Source organism: Leiobunum rupestre, chromosome 2 (assembly GCF_980474605.1).
Source record: "Leiobunum rupestre chromosome 2, qqLeiRupe1.1.hap1, whole genome shotgun sequence".
Lineage (NCBI taxonomy): Eukaryota > Metazoa > Arthropoda > Arachnida > Opiliones > Sclerosomatidae > Leiobunum > Leiobunum rupestre.
The window spans coordinates 7,736,333-7,752,526 of record NC_143385.1 but is presented as its reverse complement, the minus strand read 5'-3'; the positions used below and the strand labels follow the sequence as shown (position 1 = coordinate 7,752,526).

General features: G+C 42.2%; 1 protein-coding gene across 1 annotated transcript; it reads left to right on the top strand.

Annotated features, from left to right (window-relative positions):
* Window positions 1–12,188: 12,188 nt before the first annotated feature.
* On the top strand, window positions 12,189–13,112 carry LOC149955994 (uncharacterized). The gene has a single exon (XM_090166728.1). It carries the CDS (start codon window positions 12,189–12,191, stop codon window positions 13,110–13,112), a length of 924 nt encoding a protein of 307 aa, XP_090022854.1.
* The last annotated feature ends 3,082 nt before the right edge of the window (window positions 13,113–16,194 follow it).

Here is a 16,194-nt window from a genome sequence, read left to right as displayed (position 1 = left end):
TCAAATTTAATTATATAGGGGCTACTTGAGAGAGTTTTTTGTTTCGAAATGGCCTTTATTGGCGTCAAAATACAAGTATTATTATAACATTACAATGTCAAGAATATCAATATCGTCAACATTCAAAAACAAATAAATTACAAAATTAAACACACCACTTGTGTAATAACATTTGCCTATATTTCGTCTAAAACTGCATATTTGGAACATCCCAAAGGGAGTTAAAATTATTAAGGTCGTCAGTAAGGACGGCGAATGCGCGCCTGGATTTGTACCTTGCGAGTACAAGGATTTTAACTCGGTTAATTAGACAACGTACGAAGAAAGTGGAGTTGCCACTATTAAAATTAATCTTGGAAAAATTCAGGTACCGATCCTGGAGAACGCACTTTAAAGTGATAAAAACCAGGTTACAAAAACAATGATTACCTGGAGTACTTGCAAGGTAGAAAAATTCCGTGGGGTTATGGAGATGTCCCGTGTGAAAGCGGATCCATTCCAAGAGAATCGAGATGACAAGCGAGATTATGGGGCAAAGGTAATATACATGTTCAAACGACCCGGTCGCGGGGCAAAAAGGACAATGTGGAGTCGCGACATCGGCACAAAAGTGCACAAGGCGTCGAGATGGACCGTATGGTAGCAGCATGAATTTCCCGGAGACATAGCAGTTGAGTCCGAGAAGGTCGCGAATCACCGAACAACGAATGCGCGGAGAGCCAATGGGTAGATCGTGAGTCTAGAAAATCCTTAATGCGAACGTGGCCAGCGCTGATAAAAGACCCGTACGCGGAAGCATATAACGTGAGTCCTTGGACGGTCGCCACGAAAGGAGAGTCGACTTCCGTAGGCGAATACCTCACGTTGGAGGAGTGCCATGCGGTGAACACGGAGGAGTAAAACGAGTTCGCGAGTTTGACTGATGGGCGCCTGAGGAGTAGGTCACCGAGTGTCGTGAAGGCCGGAACACATTCGCGCATAGTAGCGGTAACGGTTTGAGCTCGTGGCATCGTTGCACCCGCACCGTGAGCGAGTGAGAACGCTTCGATGACGCGAAACGCTTTGATTTTTGCGGAAACATCAACTAAGCCGATGCCACCGACGCGTTTGTCTAGAAAGAGTGTGGAGGAAGGCACGCAGTGTATGCCGTCCCAAAGGAAGTCAACCAGTAGCTTTTGAGCGGCCGTTACAAAATCGGCGGGTGGTTGTAGAACTTTCAAGCGATGCCATAAAACGCTGGACGCCAGCGAATTGGCGATTAATGTCCGTCCTCCAAGGGAAGAGAGGTGACGGTATTTCGCCATCGTCCCAAAACGTTGCGGAGGCGAGTGAGAAGGTCGGGCCAATTCCGGGCTTGGTAGGTTACGGAGTTACCTATGAAGGTGCCAAGGAAGAGACCACCATCAGATCGGGAAGGTATGCCGAGTGGATCGTCGGCTCGTCCTTTCTAACTTGTTCGCAAGAGTGTGTAGGGGTACGGGGGAAGGGGTCAAGGTTTGACCACTGAGCTCTGTTAGTTAGACCGGATTTAAAGGAACTGCACACGCCAAAGGATTAACTTCTAAAAAACTCTTTATTTAGCCAGCCGATTATTTAATACACAAATTCATCAAATTCCAGAGGTAAGTCGATCGTTGATCGAACTCCCGTTCCGCAATGACATGGATTAATGGATTTATATAGCCCGTACCGTAAAGACAATGACACTTGGCCTCCAGAGAACGTCTCTTTTATCGTCTCAAAAGCCCGCCGTTGTCGACCCTTGAACTCGAGATAGGACGCCCGCCGTAGCAATGGTGGCGCCATCTCTCCACATGTGATCCAACTATAATCATAAATAAACCAGCCGAGGCTTCCCGACACAGCTCCCCGTTACAAGTGACCAGAGACACCGAGCGAACGAGATTGGGTTTGGGCGGAAACTGATTGTTAAAGGCAGTAGGAGAGGCGGCGGAAGAAGTAGATTTGTTTTTCTTCTGGCCGGGAGGTGATGATGATGATTTTGGCTTCAAGGAAGTTGAAGTCGACTGATTGGTACTGGAGCTAGGTGGAGTGCGACGCTTAGATGGGCAGGCCTGTACGCTATGACCGGTAGCGCCGCACTGAAAACAGTGGAGTGGCACGTTGACTTGAAGAGTATAATCAATACCATTCAATTGAACGTCAACCACCTTAGGGAGGTCATCGTAAGCCTGGGGCGTCGCGAAGGCAACGTATGCCATGCGGCGGCAACTCCTAATGTGGCTGAATGGCGCGACATAGGATACAGAGGCCGGGAGAGTGTGGACTTTCCCATGCACAGTTCCAAAGAGAGCGAAGACATCAGACACTACCGCTTCTGGGGTGAAAAAATGGACATCTGATAACGTAACTTTCTTCGGCGCTATGCCAACCGGAAGAACGTCGAGACGCTGTCCCCGGAACATCAGACCGTCTGCGATTAAGTCACTAGCAAAATTGGCTGTTTTAAAACAGACTTGAATGGCATCACCGAGACGAGAGGCATCAGTGATACAGTGCGCCGGTACACCGGAAGATACTATCGCATTTAGGTAGTCACGAACGGTAACGTTTTTGGCGTGAGCAAGAATAGATATTCCGCAGTCCATGGGAACAGGGCCGGAATCGGGAGTAACGGTATAATTAAGAGAGTAAGTTTTCTTACCGCTAGAGTCAGTACCGATGAGCGGTGGATGTGATGCGATGACCGTATTAGAAGGAGTAGAGCACGGAGGCGGCTTGTGGAGAACTTGAGCGAAATTCAGGTTGGAGGCAGAATTAGGCGTGCCCGAAAGAGAAGAGGCTGCATTTGGCAAGCCAGTGGATGTACTTGTTGTGGTTTGAAGAGAAGAAGCTGCAATTGGCTAGCCGGTGAATGTAGAACTGGCAGCATTGTGCATGCCGGAGGTGTTAGGATCGTTCGGAATGAAAGGTTGCTTTTGATTAGTTTGGTCTGAAATTTCGAGCGGCATTGTGGACCGTCGATAGTCCGGCTGCACCGAAGACCAAGTCAAAAAATAAAATTGGGGGCCAAGGCCTGAATTTCGGACACGAGGCAAAAAATAAAACGAGGATACTGGATACTCAAGAAATAAACGCAAATAACTGAAATTAATAATTAAAAATGTAATATTTACGTACTTAGACAGTAAAATATTACAAAAACTGGGACTAATTTTAATGGGGATAAGGGAGAAAATCTGTTTAACCGTCTAACTTAAAAAGTTTGAATTATTGGGAGTTATGGGGAGAGTATACCTTCTCGGTATGGAATCAGTAGCGGCGCTAAGGGTGGGCTGAAGTGGGCTTTAGCCCCCCTTAATTTCTAAGAGGGGCCACATATTTATATTAAAAGGGCCACATATTCATAATTAAGAGGCCACATATTTTAATTTAAGAATTTTCATTATCTCTAGAAATTGGTTTTATTGGGAAGAAACGTTTTTCTAGAAAAACTCTTTCAAAAAAAGGTAGTAGACCATACACATAGATTCGGGAGGAAGGTAGCGGAAATTGAGAGAAAGTTGAAAAGAAAGGGGCTTATGGGAATTTACGGAAATATCCCAGGCATGCACTTGTCCCCTCCAGGTCAGATACAAGGTCAGTAGGGGGTCCAAAAAACGCGACGAGAGCCACAACAATAAAACGACCTTGCTCTTCTCGCTTACTGGAAAATTTTGAGTTTTTTCGATTTCACCACTTTTGAGAAATATGGTCAATCCAAGGTTCCCGCTAAGGGCCACAAAATAATTAGCCCACCTGTGAAAAAACCTTAGCGCCGCTACTGTATGGAATCTAACAGTTTATGAGCTATATTTCTGGGGGTAATAAGACTTATCGGTCCAATGGTATTTTTAAAAAGGGAGGAACTCTTTCTGGGATTTTCCGTTTTACCGGAGAACAAATGGTAAAATACTTTTGGCCATCTACGAGGGGCTTCGAGGGCTCCATTAAGTTGGCCCCCCCTCTCTACAATTTTAAAAACTTTCATTTGCGATCGAATGCGACCTCGATGCGACGTTATGCGAAACTAAAAAAAAAAGATGCGACATAATTGTTAAGTTGGAATAATTAAAACAAAAGGGGGGGCTAACTTAATGACAGCCCCCCCACTTTCAACTATCAACCCGGAAACACAACCAATAGAATGCGACCTCAATGCGACGTTATGCGACACCCTTACTTTCGAATGCGACATCTTAGTTAACGAGATAATCGCTTTCGTAAGTGGGGGGGCTAACTTAACGCGAGCCCCCCCTATAACAGTTGAGGCCTCCAAACACCTTTATTCGATTGCGACGTTATGCGACACCCTTACTTTCGAATGCGACATCTTAGTTAACGAGATAATCGCTTTCGTAAGTGGGGGGGCTAACTTAACGCAAATGAATGGGCCGCCATGTTAAATGAATGCAAATGAATGCGACCTCATTTTAAATGAATGCAAATGAATGCGACCTCATGTTAAATGAATGCAAATGAATGCGACCTCATTTTAAATGAATGCAAATGAATGCGACGCCATTTTAAATGAATGCAAATGAATGCGACGCCATTTTAAATGAATGCAAATGAATGCGACGTCAATGCGAAGCAATGCGACACCATAATTATCGAAATAATCACCGCTATTCGAATGCGACAGCCGTGTTAACGAGATAATCGATTGAACCAGATCGAGAATCATCAAATATAAATACGGAAACACAGGTCGATTAAGTTGGCCCCCCCTTTTTTGATATCCCAGAAAATTTCTCTATCAATTTTATGCACCCACAATGCGACAGCAAGTGAAAGAGATGTGACTTAACCATTATCGAGATATAATTAAAATTAAAAGGGGGCTAAATTAACGTCAGCCCCCATAATTTCGTTATTCAACCAGAACAGAATATCATAGCCACTACATGGCAATGCGAAGAAATGCGACAGATATAATTTTGATTGCGAAAAATAGTTTATGAGAAAATTAATAGAGAAAGTGGGGGGGTGGCTAACTTAACAGTAACCCCCATATTAATTCATAATTTTAATTAACCTTAATATAAAGAGACGTCAATGCGAATTAATGCGACACTATTTTTAACGAATGCGACAAATTAGGTTATGAGATAATAGACAAATGAAAAAAGGGGGCTAATTTAATGACAGCCCCCCCCCCGAAATATAAAAAATAAGTTCTATAAAAAAAATGAAGTCGTCAACGCGGACCAAAGCGCATTCGAATAGCGGTGATTATTTCGATAATTATGGTGTCGCATTGCTTCGCATTGACGTCGCATTCATTTGCATTCATTTAAAATGGCGTCGCATTCATTTGCATTCATTTAAAATGGCGTCGCATTCATTTGCATTCATTTAAAATGGCGTCGCATTCATTTGCATTCATTTAAAATGGCGTCGCATTCATTTGCATTCATTTAAAATGGCGTCGCATTCATTTGCATTCATTTAAAATGAGGTCGCATTCATTTGCATTCATTTAACATGAGGTCGCATTCATTTGCATTCATTTAACATGAGGTCGCATTCATTTGCATTCATTTAACATGAGGTCGCATTCATTTGCATTCATTTAACATGAGGTCGCATTCATTTGCATTCATTTAACATGGCGGCCCATTCATTTGCGTTAAGTTAGCCCTGCCCACTTACGATAGTGATTATCTCGTTAACTAAGATGTCGCATTCGAAAGTAAGGATGTCGCATTCGAAAGTAAGGGTGTCGCATAACGTCGCATTGAGGTCGCAATCGAATAAAGGTGTTTGGAGGCCTCAACTGTTATAGGGGGGGCTCACGTTAAGTTAGCCCCCGCACTTACGAAAGCGATTATCTCGTTAACTAAGATGTCACATTCGAAAGTAAGGGTGTCGCATAACGTCGCATTGAGGTCGCAATCGAATAAAGGTGTTTGGAGGCCTCAACTGTTATAGGGGGGGCTCACGTTAAGTTAGCCCCCCCACTTACGAAAGCGATTATCTCGTTAACTAAGATGTCGCATTCGAAAGTAAGGGTGTCGCATAACGTCGCATTGAGGTCGCAATCGAATAAAGGTGTTTGGAGGCCTCAACTGTTATAGGGGGGGCTCGCGTTAAGTTAGCCCCCCACTTACGAAAGCGATTATCTCGTTAAATAAGATGTCGCATTCGAAAGTAAGGGTGTCGCATAACGTCGCATTGAGGTCGCAATCGAATAAAGGTGTTTGGAGGCCTCAACTGTTATAGGGGGGGGCTCACGTTAAGTTTAAGATGTCGCATTCGAAAGTAAGGGTGTCGCATAACGTCGCATTGAGGTCGCAATCGAATAAAGGTGTTTGGAGGCCTCAACTGTTATAGGGGGGGCTCGCGTTAAGTTAGCCCCCCCCACTTACGAAAGCGATTATCTCGTTAAATAAGATGTCGCATTCGAAAGTAAGGGTGTCGCATAACGTCGCATTGAGGTCGCAATCGAATAAAGGTGTTTGGAGGCCTCAACTGTTATAGGGGGGGCTCACGTTAAGTTAGCCCCCCCACTTACGAAAGCGATTATCTCGTTAACTAAGATGTCGCATTCGAAAGTAAGGGTGTCGCATAACGTCGCATTGAGGTCGCAATCGAATAAAGGTGTTTGGAGGCCTCAACTGTTATAGGGGGGGCTCGCGTTAAGTTAGCCCCCCCCACTTACGAAAGCGATTATCTCGTTAAATAAGATGTCGCATTCGAAAGTAAGGGTGTCGCATAACGTCGCATTGAGGTCGCAATCGAATAAAGGTGTTTGGAGGCCTCAACTGTTATAGGGGGGGCTCACGTTAAGTTAGCCCCCCCACTTACGAAAGCGATTATCTCGTTAACTAAGATGTCGCATTCGAAAGTAAGGGTGTCGCATAACGTCGCATTGAGGTCGCAATCGAATAAAGGTGTTTGGAGGCCTCAACTGTTATAGGGGGGGCTCGCGTTAAGTTAGCCCCCCCACTTACGAAAGCGATTATCTCGTTAAATAAGATGTCGCATTCGAAAGTAAGGGTGTCGCATAACGTCGCATTGAGGTCGCAATCGAATAAAGGTGTTTGGAGGCCTCAACTGTTATAGGGGGGGGCTCACGTTAAGTTTAAGATGTCGCATTCGAAAGTAAGGGTGTCGCATAACGTCGCATTGAGGTCGCAATCGAATAAAGGTGTTTGGAGGCCTCAACTGTTATAGGGGGGGCTCGCGTTAAGTTAGCCCCCCCCACTTACGAAAGCGATTATCTCGTTAAATAAGATGTCGCATTCGAAAGTAAGGGTGTCGCATAACGTCGCATTGAGGTCGCAATCGAATAAAGGTGTTTGGAGGCCTCAACTGTTATAGGGGGGGGCTCACGTTAAGTTAGCCCCCCCACTTACGAAAGCGATTATCTCGTTAACTAAGATGTCGCATTCGAAAGTAAGGGTGTCGCATAACGTCGCATTGAGGTCGCATTCTATTGGTTGTGTTTCCGGGTTGATAGTTGAAAGTGGGGGGGGCTGTCATTAAGTTAGCCCCCCCTTTTGTTTTAATTATTCCAACTTAACAATTATGTCGCATCTTTTTTTTAGTTTCGCATAACGTCGCATCGAGGTCGCATTCGATCGCAAATGAAAGTTTTTAAAATTGTAGAGAGGGGGGGCCAACTTAATGGAGCTGGCTTGGCTGGGGGAACCTTTGTAACAGAATTTTAAGGGGTGAGACTCAATAGCTACAGATTAGCGGGAGGATTATCGTTTTAGCTTGATGGGTGATCCAAAGTGGGAGGAGGGAAAATAGGAAAATTTCAACGTTATGATAGATGAACGTCTTCTTTCTGGGGATATTCTTTCTTGATGTCTCGCAGTTCCGGGTGTTTGTAAATGACGAGCACGACTTTGTTTCTCGACAAAGAAGAGACGGAGCCAGTATTGTCTCCTACAAACGGGTCGAACTTTGACGACGCGTGGATTGAAAGTTTTTCACGTTCGGGGATTATGATTGCCCCAAAATTGTTCCTATTACTAACGTTGAAAAGTCTCTATTTGGGAAGTTGTTGGGCTTGAAACGATATTTGTGCTAAATTTGCATCTTTGAGAGGATTTAAATTTTGTATATCTATAGAATCCAATTGGATTCTATAAATATATAAAATTTTATATCAAAAGAATATTCCTTTTAAAAATGTTAATCGGAATTATATATAAGTATACTTAGTCATTTAAGGCCTCTAGATTAATTTGAGATTTAAGAGCCCATATTTGCAATGAATTCCATAAGCATGGAGGCTGATCCTCGTCAACTAATTCTTCTTCAAATGGCAAATTAACATTTTCTACGGGTTCAACATCACGGTCTTCCTCATTCCCACCTACAGAACTTTCAGAACTAGAATTATGAATATATTCTAAAGCGTGGGATCTCTGCATCCTCAATACTTTGTGGTAAAGGTTCCACTAAATTCTGATCAACAAATATCATCAAAGTCATTTTGTTCAGACTACCGAGTCTAATAAACCTTGCATTTCCAAGTTCACTGCACTAGGTACACGTCTTCTATTCCAACGTTTAGAAACTTCACTTTTCTCCATCTTTACTTAACTGTATTTAAAGGCCAACTTCTTATTCATTTAATCTTCGATTACAAATCGTTGCAATGAATTTAGGTTTTGGTAAAGTAGTTTCTCAGCAAGGTTAAGCACAAAGCTTTTCCTGGAACTTTGGAAGATACCTAAGAAATGGATTATTTTAATTCTGTTCGTGTAAAGGTGTCTTTTAAGAAGTCAAATTTTAACAGTCTAACTTGACAAGAAACATGTTCCCCAAAATTGAATGAAAATGACCATTTTCAGTCAATTCTAAAGAGATTCACGTGAAAATTTGGCTCTGTCGCGAACCCCAAAATATTAAAGGAACTAAAATTCAACCTGTTGAGAAACAATTTTACCTTATCATTTTAAAAAATTTCCTACAACTACTTCAGAACGATTTAAACGTCAAAATATGGCTTTACCTATAGCCTTAATATATTGAGAAAGGGAAAATTAGCCTTGCAGGGTTAAAATTTTACCATATCATATTGAAAAAATTTATTCAACCACTTCTGAGCTATGTAACATTAAAATATGGCTTTGTAAGCTTAAAGCCCTAATATATTGAGAAATGTAAAATTAGCCTTGCTGGGTTAAAATTTTACCATATCATATTGAAAAACATTTATTCAACCACTTCTGAGCTATGTAACATCAAAATATGGCTCTATAAGCTTAAAGCCCTAATATATTGAGAAAGGGAAAATTAGCCTTGCTGGGTTAAAATTTTACCATATCATATTGAAAAAAATTTATTCAACCACTTCTGAGCTTTGTAACATCAAAATATAACATTACCTATAGAGCCTTATATTTTGACAAAGGGAAATTCAACTTGTCAACTGACAATTTTACCGTAACATATTATTTAAAGTAGTGTTGGGAAAGATATCAAAATTTCAATTAAAATTTTAGAGGCCAATCTGATAATTCTCGGACTGTCTAATGTTTGACCAAGGAGGATAGGAAGGGAGGCGAAGTAAGAGGGATGAAGGCGCCAGCATCCTTGTAAGACGTTTAGCGCGTGCTCGGCGGGAAAATTTCGGGAAAATGGCGGCCGCTATGCTACGTGCTGCCCTCTAGGAAAGTAGGAAGCTTATTTTTCTTAATTTAAAAAAAATGGCGTCAGATTTGAAATTCAAAACAGTAACAAGAAACTCGCAGCAAACGAGTATGGTAATGGAAAACGATAGAATATAAAAAGTAAGTTAAAACAATTTGAAACAATTAACAATTAATTCTTTAAAATTTACTTAAATGCAGATATACAATTGGATCATGCATATCATATGCAAAAATAAAACGTGAATCACAGCGAAATACTAGTAAGTCTTAATTATGCTGGTGTTTTTTTATATTAATTTACTATTTACGCCATTATTCTAAATACTGAATACGGCGAATTATTTTTTAAAAATCATTTAGAGGAAATTTTTATTAACACATCCAAGTCTATGAAAACGGTATCAAAAGTTGGAAGGTCAACTGAGATTTTGGTAAGATATCGTAAATACAGTATTAACTTAAAACCCAGGAGAAAATCGATTAATCTCATTTATAAATCATTGTGTTAGACTTGTATAGAGAATATTTCCAAAGACCCAGTAACACATTTGCCAGAAGAAGTGGTAAAGCACTTTGAGATATTTCAAAATAAATCGCTATCTTTGGACGAACCTATTCCAAGAAATGCATATTAAGTGGTTGCAACTTAAACTTGCAAATTCAAAACAAAAGCAAAAGGAGAAACTGCTAAATCCTAGGTTGTCTGAAGAGGATAAATTTAACAAAGATATGGGAAGTCTTCACTACATATCTGGAGTAGTCGTAACAAAAATAATTGCCATGTACGAGTGTAGAAGATTTGAGGAAAAGTGCTTAGAGAAACCCGAAATGGCAAATAAATCTCATCACGAATGGACCAAGAAACTGAACAGGGGAGGCTTATTATTTCTTAAAAATGAATGTTTCAATTGGTTTAAACTGCTTCACGACATTATTAACCTTTTTTTTTAAATAACAATTTGGAGACCAATACCAATAGGTATAATAACATCAAAAATAATATTGATGGAAATGTTAGCGTTAAAAGTGGATGGAATAATTTGTGGGGTTCAAATCCACATTCTGAAAATGCATTTCAGTTGTGTTTACAAACTTTCCTTAATATAAAATTAAAAGGGTTATCATCGAAACTGAAACTAGAAGTACAGATGGTTAAAAAAGAATCATTAGCAGCGACCAGTCTCAGGAAAAGTTTAAAAAAGTCATCATTGAAAAAGTCCCCAAATCTAAAAGCAAATTCGAAAGTAACGAAGAGTGATGAGCTGGTTAACAAAAAAAAACGCGAGGTTTAAATAACTAATCTCAAATTTAAACAGTGAGATAAATGGGTCCTAAATTTATGATAACTATTCCCTCTTATATAACTTGTGATAACAAATGTTTATACAATGTTCTTTATTTTACATTTATTTATGAAATTATTATTTTCAATATTTAAATTCTAGTATTAAATTTTTTTTGAAAAGCTTTTACTTGACTAGTATTCTGCGTTTTGCTTTGAGAACTCTCTCCACCCTCTTTCTTTTTAAAGTTACATTAGCTCTTTGTGGTTTCGGGATGAAAGGGCCTAGTAATTTAATTTTTTTGTCGGTTTGTCCATACTGGTTGAGGTTTGGATTGTCCGCACAACCAACGCTGGCTCTTTGTTTTCCAAAATGTCTTTCTATGGTGTCTTGATTGAGTTTAGATGTGTAGACTACTTTGGCCCCCTTCGACAACAGAAATTTAATCACTCCAATAGTGGAATATACTGCAAAAGGGAAAGTTTAGTTATAATTGTACAAATCATTGCTATCATTTCAGTGTACCTGTAATTTTTAACCCGTTGAGCGTTTCCCTGCTGAACATTAATTTAGATCTGTCGCAATTTTCATCAACATCTAGCTGTTGGACCTCATTTTCCCATTCATCAACGTATCCGCAAAACTCTTCCTCGAGCCACTGTAAAAAAAAATATTATCAGTAAATTACTCATTTAATAATTTATAATATAATTTCAATACTTTTAATCGCCAGTCATCTGCTGCAGTAAATGGTAGTTTTGCTGGTTTCCGCTGGTGAATTCCTTCAGTTGCACGTTTAGTATTCATAATATCGAAAAATTGGTCCAATAAACGTAACAATTTAACTGTTTCTGCAGCTCTCTCGTCGAGTAAGGTTTCCATGGCATTAGCGACAGTACTGCTCGATACTTGAGTAGCGAGCTTCACTCTCATTAGTTCACTAGGTCCAGGAAATACGTGAACGTAAGTCAATTTTGGGGCCAGTCTCGTTAAGGAATTTTCTGTGTCTTTCATAAACATATCAATGACATGCTGCCACACTGTGGGCGCCTTAAAAAACTCCTAATCTCTAGTTTTTTACCAAAATTTTAATTTGTATATTTTTTTAAAAACTGTATTTAAATGGTTGCAATAAATGTTTTTGGTTTGTTCGACTGCGACTTGCAAATCTGATAGTCATTCTTTCGCTTATGCACGCGGCTCTACAATTGGTGACTCAAGACTCGTAACGCATCCCTGGTTCATTCAGTCATTATTCCTTCACCGGTAGACTTACGAAAAAGCCATCATGTCTAAAGCCACACCTGAAGGAGACGATAACTTTACTGCACTCTCGGAACAAGTTCAACAGCTATCGGAACAACTCAGACAGGCCTTGTCATCGAGAGATCAGCTCACGCAAGACGGCTCTATGAATAAAGAAATTGCCCGTATTTCAATCAAGTTGCCACAGTTCTGGAGGGAAAGCCCTGATCTATGGTTTTCCACGATTGAGTCACAATTCCGGATCCACCGCATTACTTCAGATCAATCAAAGTTTGATTATGTGCTACAATCCTTGGACCAAACGATCATTCCATACGTCTCCGACATTCTGAAAAAACCACCGGAGGCCCCCTATCAAGCAATTAAGTCAAGAATCATTGCGTCGTTCAGCGAAACGGACGAGAAAAGACTACGGACGCTTCTCGGCGGAATGCTGATCGGCGACCAAAAACCTTCGCTTTTCCTACAGACGTTGAGGAATCAAGCCGGATCACAAGCAAACGACGCTATTTTAAAGTCATTGTTTTTGGACCAATTACCCGAGCAAGTCCGTGGCATCCTTGTCATGAGCAACGAGAGTGACCTGGATAAAATTGCCGCCCAAGCAGACAAGGTCGTCGAAACTTTACGGCCGAGCACCATATCCGCCGTGACCTCGCAAACATCCACTTTTCGAGAAGCGTCGCCCATCGAGCACCTCGTACAACAGATCACCGAGTTAAACAGGAAATTCGAATCGTTCAGCCGCGGGCGCACCCAGCATCATGGAAGAGACTACTCTAGCGGGGAACGCAACCGTTCACGATCACGAGGACGCAGTTTCAACCCAAGAGGGAAGCTCTGTTTCTACCATTTCCGTTTCGGCGAAAAAGCAAATAAATGCCAGGATCCCTGCGATTGGAAGCGGAACTCTTCACCACAAAGACGTTCGGATCCGGAAAACTAAGTGGCCGGTCGGGTTTAGCGGCGACCGACGATCCTGGCCTAATTTCTCGTCGTCTTTTCATTTTTGATAAAACATCACAGCGTAAATACTTGATTGACACCGGAGCTGACGTATCTGTAATCCCACCCACTAATCAAGATAAGCGTCACATAAATCGTCACGTACAACTCTATGCAGCCAACGGAACGCCAATCAGGACGTACGGGACGAAACTCATGGAACTTGATCTCGGACTACGTAGATCTTTCAAGTGGAAGTTCACCATCGCAGACGTGGGAAAACCGATCATAGGAGCTGACTTCATGACGAATTTCCACCTCTTACCTGATTTAAAATTGAAGAAATTGGTGGACAGCGCAACGTCACTCGCCACTCGCTGTGACGTCCTTGATTACCCGGCCAGAGGAATTACTACGATTTCCGGTTCATCAGACCTTCACAAAATCCTTGCTTTATATCATGAGATTACCCGTCCATCGGAAGTCCTACGGCAGCCAAAACATAACGTTTTCCACCACATCGAAACCACTGGACCACCAGTAGCAGAACGGGTTCGCAACCTTGATCCGAAAAAACTTTCGCTTGCGAAAAAAGAATTCTGTTTCATGATGGAACAAGGGATTTGCCGGCCATCAAAGAGCAACTTCGCAAGTCCACTTCTTATGAAGCGCAAGAAAAACGGCGAATGGCGACCGTGCGGGGATTTCCGAGCATTGAACAAACATACCCGTCCTGACCGATATCCTTTGGCTGTTCTAAACAACTTTACCGCAAACTTCGCTGGATGTCAAATATTTTCGAAATTTGATCTCGTCAAAGCATTCCATCAAATACCCGTTCACCCCGACGACGTTCACAAGACAGCCGTCATCACCCCATTCGGAGTGTTCGAGTTTTTACGAATGCCGTTTGGCCTGTGCCCAGTCGTTCCAAAGATTTATGGATGAAGTCTGTAGGGGTTTGGATTTCGTGTTCGTTTATGTTGACGACATCGCCGTGGCATCCCCCAATGCGGAGACGCACAAGGAGCATTTGCGGTTACTTTTTGACCGGTTTAAAGACTACGGGATCATCATAAATCCTTCGAAGTCACAGCTCGGCATGGAAGAACTCGAGTTCCTTGGTTTCTTGGTCAACGCAAATGGTATATCCCCGTTACCTAGCAAGGTCAAGGGCATCGGCGAGTATCCTAAGCCCAAGACAATCTCTGAGTTACGAAGGTTTCTCTGCATGGAGAATTTCTATCACCGGTTCATCAAAAATGCCGCTAATCTCCAAGCACCTCTCAACGAATATATGAAAGGGGCGAAGAAGAACGACAAAACCAAGGTCAAGTGGACTGCTGAAGCTGAAAAGGCGTTTGAAGACTGCAAAACCGCTCTGCAACAGGTCGCAATGTTGGCACATCCGAGGGCAGAAGCGTCCTTGGTACTCAAGGTTGACGCGTCAGATTTCGCAATTGGGGCCGCTTTGGAGCAGCGGGAAGGATCTGTGTATGAGCCGCTTGCATTTTTTTCTCGCAAGCGGTCGGAACCGCAATTGAAGTACAGTGCCTATGACCGTGAACCTTTGGCAGCATATTAAGCAATCAAGCATTTCAAACACACGCTCGAGGGTCGACAATTCATACTTTATACCGACCACAAGCCATTAACCTTCGCTTTCAACCAGAAGCTCGACAGGGCGAGCCCAAGACAAGCCAGACACCTCGACTACATTGGACAATTTACAACGGATATCCGCCATATCAAAGGAGTCGAGAATACAGTCGCTGATGACTTATCTCGTATCGAGATTAATTTCATGGAAATGGGATCTCTCGATTTCCAGGAATTGGCTAAAGCGCAAGAAATGGATGAAGAGCTACAGGCTTTTCAAAAATCAAAGACGGATTTGAAATTGATGAAGGTGGAAATACCCGGCGCTAAAACCAGTTTGTTTTGCGATGTGAGTAGGAGAAGCTAACGTCTTTGAGGGTTTTCAATGTACAGGTAGAAAGGGGGTCGGCACCGGAAATCCCCGCTTCCTTCCCCCCTGTGTGTAAACTAGGTCACTTCCGGCAGGTGGCGCGGGGGGGTCGGCATTTTCCTCCCCCCTCGGGGTAAGTCACCGAAGGTCATTGACCTCCGCAGAGTGGCGCGCGCTGATTGGCGCGTAACTACGCGGCGCGGGAACCACGTGGTTACCACGCGCGTGTACTGCGCGCTAATTGACTGGCGCGAAATTGTTCCAAATGGCGCTGATTGGTTGGTGTTTTGGCGCGAAAAGGGGTCAGTACTCCTTTAAAGGAATTCCCAGGCTCGCTATACTCGGGCATTGTTAAAGTGGTGACAGGTTTGATTGATTACGAGCAGGTGTAGAAATAACTGAGCGGCGCAAATACCTTTAGTGACAATACCGAGAGAAAAACCTATTAATTATGTCATCGAATTAAATTGAGTCGCGCTGGAAATGCGTTAGTGAACAATCCTTTCGCATAGTCATGGTAGAACCGGTTCATTCCGCTTTCGTTAAGTAATTAATCATTTTGACAAATTGAATACACCTGTTAATATTCGTTAACTGTCACGCGATTATTTTGTTCCTCCCCCCACCCATTACCTTGCGAGTATAAAAGAAACCGCCCAACGGTCAATTTCGCAGAAGCGACGAACAGCGCACCCACTCTCCGACGACTCAAGAAGATCAGCAAGATGGTAATTATGTTTTTGAAATTTTTTTAAGCGAGATTAGTTTTTAATCTCTATATGTCTTAGGCAGCCCGAGACGACATTAAGCTCGATTATGACACTCCCCCAACAGCACCAGTGAAGTTGCCCGAAGTATACGCTAGAAAATCAAAAGTCGGCGAAGTAATTAAAAAAAATAAACCTCGACAATTATTCGCGGGGAAAGTTGCTAACCAAGACATAGAAAAATTAACAAAGAATACCACTTGGCACGATATTGTATTAGAATTCTCCGAGCTCGGAGATTTGGGCGTTAAAATAACAACCTTTGACCAAAAAATATATATAGATATAAGGCGTTACGCCACGCACGTAGCATCCAGTCTTCCGCAACCGACTAAACAGGGTGTATG

Coding starts and splice junctions, on each gene's coding strand:
- LOC149955994 (XM_090166728.1), top strand. CDS start 12,189: ATGTCTAAAGCCACACCTGAAGGAGACGATAACTTTACTGCACTCTCG.